Here is a 12868-nt window from a genome sequence, read left to right on the forward strand (position 1 = left end):
CAAAGGGATATTCCATACCATGGGACGTCATGCTCAGCATATAAAGCTGGGGGAAGAAGAAGGAAGCGGGGGACGTTTGGAGTGATGGCGTTTGTCTTCCCAAGTAACCGTTACGGGTGATGGAGCCCTGCTTTCCTGGAGATGGCTGAACACCTGCCTGCCCATGGGAAGGAGTGAATGAATTCCTTGTTTTGCTTTGCTTGCGTGTGCGGCTTTTGCTTTACCTGTTAAACTGTCTTTATCTCAACCCATGAGTTTTCTCACTTTTACCCTTCTGACTCTCTCCCCCATCCCACCAGGGGGGAGTGAGCGAGCGGCTGCGTGGTGCTGAGTTGCCGGCTGGGGTTAAACCATGACAGTGCTGCACAGCAGAAGCATTTTCAGAAAGGAAGAATAAAGAAGAGGACACTGTGGATGCCTGGCACTGAAGTTACACAACACACCTGAGAAAGGACACGGGTGATGATATCACAGGACCCAGCATGCTGCAGCAGGCAGGAGAAATGGAGAGGGTGGGGGGACTGCAGCTTAATTATCTCCCTGGATAAATCCACATCTAGGAGGAGAGAGAAAAAGACAGCAAAGAGCATTTCAGATCACAGCCATGACACTACCCTGCCAGCACAAGACCTGGGGCTGTCAGGTAAGCTGAGGTCGGCACTGAAGCTGTGCTGCCTTTCCAGAAGGACATGAAAAAGTGAGTGGAATAACAGCAACGTGACTGAGTGCACAAACCGAAGTCAGACAATGAAAAATAGGAGGATGTGAGAACCACCACTGTGCATGAGGCTGGAAAGAGAAAAAAAGGAAGGTCTCCCAACACAGCCCAGGAACAGTTTCATCCTGTTCATCACAGTTTGAGGTGCACAGATGTGCACAGGTACAAGTGCTGGGACTTTGTACAAACAGTATGTGCAAAATCAGGGCTACCTCTACCTAGAAAATGCCAGTTTCTGTGCAGTACATTAGGATCCTAACACATGGTTGCTTTACCTTTGTTCCCAACAGACTAAAGGCTCAATCATTTCACATCAAGATCAAGTAAACATACCAAATATGGAAGATGAAACTTTGGACCTAGAAGCTGGAATAAGGTTTTGGGAAACTTTAGAGATCCTCAATTTTTCTACTACTGGAAATGTGAAATCTGGAATTAATTTACCAGAAAGACAGAAAAATAGAAGATTATAAAGAATGTATTCTGGTAAAGGCAACACCCTGGGAAGTTTGCAAGGAAGGAATTCAATTAGTAACACCAAATTCTTAATGCAGCTCAAAGTTTGGCCATTAGGTCCTAGAGAGGAGATAAGGAAGAATTTGATTTAATGCACACTGTTACAGGACATACTGATAACATCTAGTTAAGCAAGCACCATTCTGGTTTTAGTCAGAGGTTAATGGAGCTTTTCATTTAAAGCAGTAACTAAGAACTTTATTATGTTGCAGAGTATAAAGATTTTCCATTCAAAGATACAGATTACAAACAACCTGGAATCATAAACATTAAAAAGGCACTTAGGCTGAACAGTGCCACAAAGGCCAAAGTCAAGGTGTTTGACTGCAACACAATTTCCTAGGTTCTACGTAGGCAGGTTGAGACACTGTCCTTTCTATTCACCTCTACAATACCTATCTGAAAGTAGGATTTTTCTGAGGCTAAGTCTACTGAACATCAAATATAATGTAAACTGCCTGGAAAATTTTACCCTGTAGTTCCTATAGCACCAAGGTCAAAAATTTGTGTTTGAAGTCAAATATATTTCTGAAAGATGCGCTCTCTTGAGTTAAAAATTTCAACTTACCATGTAACTAAGGAATTGTTACGATGTTAATTACTTTTGCAGATTAAAGGGCAAGTCCTTTCAGTTTTCAGCTCCTAATCACTGGATCTTTTCATACCGTTGCTGCTAGATTAAAGAACCTTCTGTCTGGTAGTTTCTGCCCATATAGGTACCTGTGGACAGTGATCAAATCACTTAACTTCCCCCCCGCCCCGCCTTTTTGTCCACAACCCGAGCACATTACATGCCTTTAGCTTGAAGCATATTTCCAGTTTTCAGCTCGTCTTCAAGGCTACTGTCCAAACATTATCCAATCTTATGGCATCCTCTCTGAATGGGCATCGCAACAGGAACAGACTCACCTGTGCAACCCTCTTAGTGCTGCTCAATACACTCCTTTACTCACCCAGGGCTTGTGGTCACCCTTGTGCTCACACCATTTCAGCAGGCACTTGTGCTCATTTGATTATCCATCACAACACCCTCCTCCCTCCTCCCCTTTATGCTCCATTTCTCCTTCATTTCCACCCGCTTTTCCTCCAGGTCCTTCCCACCGTGAATGCACGCCAGAACATGCGACCCCATGCTACGACAGAAAGCCTCCATTTAATGAGGTTTGCAGTTTGCCAGTTTTCAGATTAGGTTCTGAACTGTACACCGTGCTTTTTCTTTTCACTCTGCATTCAACCTAGGACCCATGGAAACTGATGGAAAGGTTCCTGCCTGTAATTTCAACTCTACAGCTTATTGCTCTAAAGTGAACAAAGTTTGACTAAAGACTGCATAAATTAAACATTTCCTTGCATCTAGCAGTGGTTACACAAGGAAGGAAAGCCTGTGCCGAGCTGTTCAAAATGCCGCTTTGTCGGTCTCTTTCATCGTTTCACTGATTAAAATTCAAACCTCCTTATATCCTACATATGATATTTTATCCTTACTTTGTCTAAGTAAAAGGACTTCTGCTAAAGATTTTTCATCCTACAGCTCCAGGGCCTTTGAAATCATACCCTGTATGTTTTGTCTCTATCAGCAGTTTCCCTGCATCAATCTACAATGAACTACATAAGCCACTTATACGAGAGACTGTTCAAGTCATTCTGAATTTGATTGGCATATTCTGATCTCCCTGGTTTTGTTAAGCAAGTTGAACCTTAATAACACACTGAGAGGTTGAATGGGCTAATGAAGCAGATTGCACGATCTGGAATCGTTCCCTTACAGGTAAAGTTCTGAACTGCTGACAGCAAGAGGATTTTTTTGTTTCCATTTTCCATGGTTACTTTTCGCTCCTGGTGCAATGCTCTGTTATGCAGCTGTCTGGCTCTGTGTTAGCTACATACCGAAGGAAAATAACATCTCAGTGTAAAACTGACAATTAGCTTTTTGTGTAATTAAAAAAAGAGTAACTTTCCCTCTTTTCACTTCAATATTACAAAAACATTTTAAGTGCGTGTCTGCACTAAATGGATCCTTAGTCTAAAACAGTCCACCAGTGTAACAAAGGATGCAGAAAATATTTCCACAGTACAACTGTGTGCAGCTTATTTTTACCCAGGGGAGAAGCATTGTGGGTGAAGTGTGGTTACTTTCAATGTACTATAGCCCTTGACTGTGTGTTACATTACTTGCGCTGTGCTGTCAGGTGGAATACAACGTTATAATGCTAGAATTAAGGCTTCTGTACTAACTCAGAATGGCTGGGGGTTTGTTTTGTTTTTTTGCAGCGCTTAAACTATGCCCCCTACTATCCCAGAAGAGATTAGCTGGTCATTTAACTCTCTCCTTCCTCCTTTTTTTCTCATATACAAACACAGGGAAAGTTTCAATCGGTTTTACGCAAGATAGAGAGGAACCAGCCCTCCATGCTGATGTCGCATTCTCACGCCGTCTTGTCAAGGGGACTGGGGCTTTCCAGCTTCTGGCTTGGGCAATGGGCTCAGGGTTAGCAACGAAGTGTGAGTTTTTGAAGGGAAGGGACCTTCCTGGAGCTCACAGCAGAATGATCTTTGTGTAATGACAGGGGCTAAACCTCACATTTGCATTGAAACTCTCTCCCGGTGCATAAGGCTAGCCAGATGTTCGCTTGAGGATGCCATTGTGCAGTGCCAGAGACAAAAGTACGTCCATCCCTCATGGGCCAAAGCTGGCACATCCTACAGTTTGGAGGGACTGGGTATGTGATGCCCTTCGCAGCAGCCCCAGGTGTCTTCCCCACAGGAGGCTCTACAGAAAAGGCTCCATTGCAGGGGAACGTGGGATTTACAGGCAGCCCATATGTCAGCGTAAATTATCATAGTTAAGGTACAGGCTTCCTACAGACTGTAATACAGCTGCACAGAGCCAGGGCAGGGACTTCTTAGCTTCAGCCTGCTCCTTCTCCTAACACTCCTACGTCCTCATAGCGATGACAACACTTGCAACAATTATACAACTACTGAAATACTTCGGAAAAGAACCCCAAATAAGGGGAAGCTCAAAGGAAAGTCTTTCAAGCCACTTCTTCCTTTCTAGCACTCAGCACAGGGAAGAGTAGAAAAGCAGGGTCTGTGTTATTAGAAGGCTTCAACCTCAAAATTTCTGAGAAGGCTTTCTTTAAAAGTTCCAGAAAAAATGTGGAAAAAAGATGGAAAAGAAAGCTTACGGTGAAATGACTGGCTTAACTCTAGACGTACACAAAAAGACACATTTAAAGAACACTAAATGTGCAGCATCAAAGCAAAGGTGTTAGAAAGCAGCATGCACTCAAATAGTTAAAAAATAATATCAAAAGGCAGACCAAAGCTGTGAATGGAAGTTCCAAAGGCAACCTTAATTCTAACAGTTCCTCAGTTTGGTGTGTTTGACTTTCAGCTTCACTAGTACTGTTTGAAATCAGTTGCCTTTTTTGTGATGGTTCCTGGATTTTGAAAGAAGACATTAAAAATACAGAAATTCTATCACGTGGCACATGAAATATCTGGTTAATCAACAGCTTTGAGCATCTGTGATTCATTACACAGATTTCTGGCACTTACAGTAATGGAATAGCTGACAGCACTAATACACTGTCATTTTCTACGAGGACCAACATTATAAGCAAATAGCCATTTTTCTAGTAGGTTTTCAGATATTTACTGACTGTAGAGGAATCACAAAGTTTGGCTTACATACCCAACCTGGAAACACCCATGGACATAATTGTTTCACCTACTCTCCCTCTGCCCCATTACCAATTGGGTCCCAGTTTCTTCCCAGTCTCCAAGTCCCTCTTTTCAATTTTGTGATCCTCCTTTCCCTCCCAGCTTCAAATCAGCCCCCAAAACAGCTTGTTGCAGCTTCCTACTCATACCAACCTGTCTCCTTCTGGTCAGCTTGTTACATTCAACTCCATCCACTGCTAGAAGCTCAGTCTCTTCTTTTTGGTTTCCTCTAGCCCAGCATTTGTCTCTCCCTATACAAATCAGATAGTTCCCTCCTCCATTCCATCGTGGTGTCTATGAGGGGGAGGCAAGCTGGAGTTTGGCAGAGAACATGAAAATCAAGGCTGCCTGCTTTCCATCCTAACCCTAGCTGAGGGCAGCTGAAGTCAATCATTTATAAGGCAGGTCCTTTAGAGCCCCTACAGCTTGCAGCAGCACGCGATTGCTAAGTGTAGCCCCAGTCAAGGCATACGCGTCCTAAGAAGAAGGGAGACTTTTCACAGTAGTATATCGGGTATATTTAGCGGCTGAAATTGGCATCTGTACTGAACCACTTACTTTCTAGAAACAGCAAAAAGTGCCCTTATCTCTTCTTAGAACAGCTGTCCTTCCCCAAGTTCTCAAATACTGGGCCTTGAAGACAGAAGTATTAAAAAATCACCAAAAGGTGTTATTGTGGACAAACGTACTTTCCTCAAGCCTCTTTGCTGAAAACATTGCAGCCGTTTTGGCTGAACTCTTTAAAATCATCCATCTGAGGGCAGTAACTGCTGAGGGTATAAATCAAGCTAAATGGTTAACTTTCGGCTATGTTCTAACTAGTAGAGAACAAGGTCTTACAATGGAAAGAATCTGGGAATAAGTGACTGTAACTGCTTACAGCTCAGTAACAAATGGGCTAACAAAAGAAAGTACTGAGAGAAGAATATGAATAATGTGTAAACCCAATCAGGTTTTACCGCTTACTCTTCTCCCAGAGTTTCCCCCTAACCCCAAAATAAGCTCTTTCTGCTGCCTTCCTCAAGTGTTATTGAGTACCTGGGAAACAAACAAAGAAATGAATGAAAACACTGACTATGCTGAACAATCTCACGCGACAGTGCGCTGCAGGTTAAGGGGAACAGCTGGAGCAGAGTGACAGGCTGATGGGAACAGTCAGTCATTTTGTTGTTCAGACTCCAAGGCACTGCAGAATTCCAACAGATCAAAATGTAAAGAGACAGTAGCACCTATGGGGTATACAGACACCATGTTTACAAAAAAACCCTTACCTCTCAGGCACGGCCAGCTGCATGACCTTAAGGCACTATATTTGCCTGTGGTTGAACTGCTCTAGAGCTTGCAAACCAGATTTCAACCCTCCTTGCAGAGAAGTGAGCCCTATAACACTGTCCTGAATTCACTGATGCTTGCTTGTTTGGCTCCTGAAAATCTCAGGTAATAGGCTAGTAGGATAAGGGAATAGGGATTCACTTGTACCTTCATAGACCTAGTAAAGGGGAACAAAAAGCCTTGGTTTATATAGTCCAGGTAATTTGTAGAGTAAGTTTTCTTCTTAGCAATTCAATTGCTAATTAAAAAATGGTCAAGTGGGCACAGGAAAACAACCAACCAAACCAAAAGCTCCCTTCTCTGTAGAGTTAACTAAGCAAGTAAAAGCTGCCTAGAGCACCAAGTTACTACTGAAATTGCTTGACTGAAGTCAGCCAGCCAGCCAGCCTTTAAACCCAGCTGATGGATCCTGATTGATCCAGCTGCCTCCTAGAGCTTCTTTCTGAACTGGAGGATGCTGGTACAGGAACTTGAATTTATGTTCTGGTAAGGAAGCTACTGAGCTGCTAATGTCTTCATAGGCCTGACATTTCTTGTCATAGGCAACAAAAACTCAGTGAGAGTACAGGTGGTCTCCTTTACAGAGAACCCTACCCACCGTCCTTTTTTCTGTGTCCATGCAAAGAAGAGTCTATGTTAAAAATGTTCCTGGCCTGAACCCGATGACAGCTTTTTTTTTTCCCAAATAGTCAACTGGACAAGCATCCTGTGTCAGACAATCTCTTCATTGTAAAAAGGCATATAATTTACAGAGGAAGCTACCTCCAAATTTGTGGAATCACAGTCAGCTTTGTAAGCCTTCATAGTGTCTGCACAAGAGCAATTTCAGATCTTCAGGGCATCCAGGATGCTTAGACCCACGTCCCCACACATGATGGACCTGAAGCGGCTTTGTGACAGAGCAGCCAAAAAGGTTTCCTCCAACTTGGGCTTTTCTGATCGTTAACTCCATTGTGCTGTTTCACTCTCATTTCAGCTAACCAGGAATTTTAGGTAAGCTGACTAATTTTGCCTGGATTTGTCTGGATTTGGCAGATGTCTGTAGGCAGCAGACCTACTAGGCAGGTAGTTTAGGCAGAGAGCTGGAGGGAGGAGGAGTTATACTGCTTAAGGCCACTTCCATTAGGTTTATCTGCCTTCAGCCCTTAGTGTTCGAGTGGAGGTTGCCCAATTGCCTGTGTTGTCTATCAAAGGTGGCCTTGACTTTGCTTTAAGCACAGACTTTGCTTTTGGTTTAGACAGCAAGAATGCTTTAGAGCGACAGTGAAGGCTCCCTCGGTGGATTAACATCTGGATAGGGTGCCCACACAGGGTAGCAGGCAGGCAGCTGTGTGGTGAAGGAGAACACGTGTTTATGGCCACTGACAGAAGCTGCTCAGTCATATTAGTGCAGACGTGACCACAGACTTCTTGGGGACTGGACATATGTGCAAAATGTGCAATATGTATGCTTTATTTTTACACCAAAACTCTTCATATGAGGCTGGGTAGGAATGCAAACAGTCTATGTGACTTAAAATGGACTCACTTAGATGATCTGAAATTTGGTCCTGAAAACTGGAATTTCTATATGCAGAGAAGAACACTACAGCATCAGAGCTTATTTTCATCCCGGTAGTACTGTAATAATAACCCTTCAGATTTCTGTTGATTGCATCGTTCTCCAAAAATTATCTTTTTTGGATGAAATTTCTCTTGCTCGATTTCAGACAGAAAGTGAACAGTAAAAATCTGTTCAGTCATTTTTATGTCATCAGTGAATCACCAAAACTAATGCCGACTTTGAAGCATGTTACATGCGTATGTCCGTGAGGAATTTACCAGGACAATATATCTCTTATACTCCAGTTATTTCATTGACTTTATTTTTATAGGAAAGAAAATCAGGTGAAGTAGTAATGGTTCACTGACTATAATTGACCAAAACCCCACAATAAAACAAAGCCAGACTCCAAAATCATTGAAATTATCTCATTTATCTTAAGGAAAAAAAAGTAAAAAGCACAAAAAGCATTTTGGTCAAATTTGATGTTACAAAACATTTTCATATTTATTTAATTTCATGTTCTCCTACTCTGTAGTTATACTGTATATTTTCTGAAAAAATAATATGCAAACAGATTATTGCATAACACATCTCTTCCAAATTAGCCCAGAAATATTCACTAAATTAATTTTTTAACACAATAAGAAAAGTGTTTTAATATTTTATGTTTAAATTCCAGAGAGTTTTATCACATAAGATATTCTGTGGAAAGCAGCACCTATTTACTTCTTTGTAAGCCATTATGAAGATGGAACTAGCCTCTCAGACAAAATAACAGAGGTGTTTAAAACACAAGCTGAATAAAGAAGCTCACCGAGTGGGTTCTTGCAGGGTGAGTATTTCACTTGGCTGTGTGTGTGGAATATTTTGCATAACGGTCTACAGACCTCCTAGGATTTTGCAATTACAGAATATACCTATATATAGTGCTGAGACACAGAGAAGTGGTATTTCACATTATGTCTATGCTTGTTTAGGGCTCACTGTCTATGTGGAATGAGTAAAAGTAATATTAAAGGAAAAGAATTATTAAACAGAAAATATTTCATTATGCAAACAAAGAAAAATACTGTATTTTAGTTTAGAGACAGTTCAAGCATATACAGCATATACATAATAAAGCTCAGGCATTTCTTTTTTCGTATTAGCTAAAGAAGCAGTCATGAAACTGTTGTATATTGGCTTAAAACTTGACAACCACCTAGTGCATTCTTCTTGCTCACCTTTTAAAAAGACACAATCTGAGATGGATACATTGCACTGCTAGAGTTTACAATATATATTTCAAATTTACAAAAATACAGAAAAACAAGATTTCTTGCACTCAGATACTGAGCATTAACCCTTTGAGTACTAATTCCCACCTGCAACACTGCAGAACACATTCATCTGACTTACATGTTTTTATAACATTCTAACAATTATAATTGTCACCTTTATGTACACTATTAGGAAATGTATTCCTACATATTAAAAAAAAAAGGTAGAGACTAATAAACTGCTAATAACAGAAAAATAACGGGTTGAAGTATGTGATGATTTCTGCAACATATACACAGAGAATCGCAGACTGATCATCTCTCAAGGGAATTGTCTATTTCCTCTCTGCAGCAATGTAGCAATTGCATAAGCCTGTGTTAAGACATGACAGCAAACTTTCTCATGTGGCCATACAGAATTGTGCTTTTTCTCTTATTTATGGATGCCCTGCTCACTTGCCACTGTAGACACTTTTCTCTCAGCTTTATGCTCCTATTCACTTTCTGCGATCCATTATTGTTCTGCACCCTTTCTGTTTGAAAAAAGCGGCTTTCTTTCATATAGGATAATTATGATGCAGTTCTGTACTGTGAGTTGATCCTTTGTGTCCAGATGTTCATGGAAACATGAAAAAATTTCTTGCCAAGAGCCTTGTTAATAGAGAATGGTACTGACCCTGGAATGCCCTACAATTCAGCAGAAATCATGAACATAAAGAACTTCTCTGAAGGTCAAATTTGCATTAAAGGATGAAGACAATCTGAAATTTGCTAGGGGAGGAAATGGGTTTTCAGAAAGCAAGTGGTGAAATTAATAGATGGACTCTAAGAAGGTGTGATTTTGGAAAATGACTGAGCTTTCGCTTTCCCGACAACTCTGGACTACATCGATCATGTAACTAAATAGACAATATCATATATACAGTGTCTCTGAACTAGAATAAGCTATTTTAAGAAAATAACTGTAGTCCTCAAAGAGTTAATGATAAAACTGCTCTACCTTAACAGATGTGGAAAGGCTGTCGTGAAACAGCTTACAGATTTGTTCAAAAGGCATACTTTACAAAGAAGTGTAAAACTTGTTGAGACAACTGCTATTACACCGCACAGTGTCACGTACAATGAGTAGTGCATGCTCTGTAAAGACATTAGAGTGGACCCTTATCAAAGCTATCATATAACCTTATACAAAGGATTGTGCCACTTAAACTAGTGCAGAGTGATTTTTTTTTCTGTAGATTTATAATGCTCTAGATTAATAATAGGGTTTTTCACAGCCTTGTACAACACTTTTTTTTGTTCTTTTTTTTAACACATGTAACACTAGAAAACAGCAAATGGTATATCCTGACATATGTCATGCAAACTACAACCAATACAGCACCATAGGTGTAACAGAGACATTACCTAGCACTTCTCTCCAACAAGAAAAAGGACAGAACAGAGAGTGTACATTACACGACTTTACAGGCCATATGCTACAGAAGATCTTTAGAGGCAGTATCACTTTTGTAGATCTAAAAAGCTGTAATTTTATAAAATCCTGTTTATCGTTTCTACCATAGTCACTTCTGGTTAAAATCCATGGCACAGTAATAATATTTTGCTACAAAAATAAATAAGTAAAAGTTTAAGATGCTGATATGTTTATAAAAAGTGTCCGAAGTTACTACAGAACAAAAGTGAAAACAATGGACGAAAATGATGTATTTCTAAAGAAATGCTGTTCTGTGTAACAAAAGGATATTGCCTCTCATATTCAATTGTCTAGACTTCATTTTCTAATTATCTTTCAGAATAATTGTATAACTTTCTTTTAAAAATAACTTCACTTTAATACTGTCACTATCTCTCTTTTAGACTCTTACTAAGAAAATGGAAATAAAGATGGAAAAGCTGTACAATTTACTGATGAGCTACACAAATATGTCATCTTATTTAGTTTGGAATAAAAACAAAGATAACGATGGTTTAGGGGGAAAAACACATTATGATGGCCCATGAACTACACAGTAGTTTCATTTTTCCAAGGGCCAGTTTTGATATTTCCTGTACTATCTGAGCTGTATATCATGGCTTCATGCACGTTTCCCTTGAGAATTCCGTTGTGATTCGTCGTATTAAACGGCAATGACTGTGTCCGTGGGTGCATTTCAAAATGAGCTGGATGGTGCACAGTGTCACTTTCTGGCATTTTAGCACAACTATATATTACAGTACTTGCGTCGCTACTTTCGGGCTGGTTGACAGTAGGATATGGATCGCTTTTTGAGCAGCAGGCCCGTCTGTGACCTGACTGGCTATCATGCGTACTGTGGGGACTGTCTGTATGTGAGCTGTGGATGCTGCCATCGATACTTGAAGGAATGTGATAGGCGTATTCTCTTTCACCTGCAGACCTATGCCGACTGAAATAACGTGGCTTAGTTCTGCCTTTCAGACATCTATGAATGTGCATATTGGGTCTGAAGGTTCCCTCGTTGTGGACATGAATGTGAGCTTCATCATCAAGTAGCTGATCACAGTGCATTTTTGCACAACATGGTGTCACAGGCGAAAGGCAGTTAACGTGATTTTGAACTGCTTGTAGGTTAGTAAGTTTGCAGTGGCTAGCTGCTGGATGATTAAACACAGCTGTTTTGTTGGGACATGGTGATTCCTGAAGACAAGGTGCATGAACTTGAGTGTCACCATTGACATTAACTTTTGGTCGCACATTAACTTGGACAGAATAGGTGTTTCTTCTAGATGGGCAACAGGACCACCAGCAATGCCACACATCATCTCTCTTTGCACAGTGATGGATCAGGATGAAAAGCCCCAAGGTCACACAAAAGGCTCCGTAAAGACAGCTAAATATCATGTCCAAGAAATGACCTTGAGATACTGCAAGTGCTCCAAAGGTCCAAGTGGCAGTAAACAGGAACAAAGTGAATGCTGCGGCTCGAAGCTGAGCCTTAAATGAATGCTCATTTTCCAATAAGGAAGAAGAAATCATGGAGCAGGTTGCGTGGGGAACGGACACAGAGTCTGTAATATGACCATGGCCCACCTCAGTACTTGGCATTCTCTGCGGATCTTCTATCTTTTCCTTTAACTCATACTTGCGTTCAGGATGGCGCTTCAGTTGCACGTACGTGCAGAGAAAGTAAACACAGGTGACTAGCACAATGAATGCTACCGGCCCATAAAAAGCACCAAGACTAGGCTCCCATGCCATCCAGCAACTGAAAACGACAAAAAAAAGAGAGTCAAGAACATTTTATAGCCCACATTAGATGTGATGGACAACTGACTGATGTGAAGCTGGGCTTTCTGACTAACTTGTATGACCCAACAGTGTCTCAGAGGTTCGGATATGTTCGTTGTGGAGAAAGGGAGTGTGTCTTTAATATCAATTAAGCTGAGGCATCACTTTCATATTTTTTAATAGAATAAAATGCCTAGTATAATTTACAGGATATTAAAGCTGAAAATTTCCAAGAAATGTAGGTCAGTTTAGAATCTAGAATTGCAGTGAAGTATAAGACCATTTATGTCAACCCTTTTTTCTACTATTAAAAATGTCAGCGCTAATACTTTGATTAAAAAGCAAATGAGGCATAGTTTATACAATCTGTGTGAGCAATAGAAATGTACAGATTTCAACAGTTTGTATCAATGAACATTGATACAAACTCTTAAGCCTGAAGATTGTTCTTACAGAATTTCTTGTTGCCAAAATAGAGAACAGCCTGAGTAAAAGAGGGGCTGAAAAAATCCAGTTGAACA

At 40.6% G+C, this 12868-nt stretch overlaps 1 protein-coding gene across 1 annotated transcript in view; it reads right to left on the minus strand.

The window, feature by feature from the left end:
- Window positions 1-8323: 8323 nt before the first annotated feature.
- The window catches only part of LOC103897676 (adhesion G protein-coupled receptor A3), a 251679-nt gene continuing 247134 nt past the window's right edge, over window positions 8324-12868 (minus strand). The window contains exon 19 of the mRNA XM_009277787.2: window positions 8324-12324. Within this exon, the coding sequence (XP_009276062.2) occupies window positions 11103-12324 (1222 nt within the window). The 3' untranslated portion in view covers window positions 8324-11102. The remainder of the gene's footprint in view (window positions 12325-12868) is intronic.

This window comes from Aptenodytes forsteri, unplaced genomic scaffold, assembly GCF_000699145.1.
Source record: "Aptenodytes forsteri isolate BGI_AS27 unplaced genomic scaffold, ASM69914v1 Scaffold15, whole genome shotgun sequence".
In the NCBI taxonomy this organism is placed as follows: Eukaryota; Metazoa; Chordata; class Aves; order Sphenisciformes; family Spheniscidae; genus Aptenodytes; species Aptenodytes forsteri.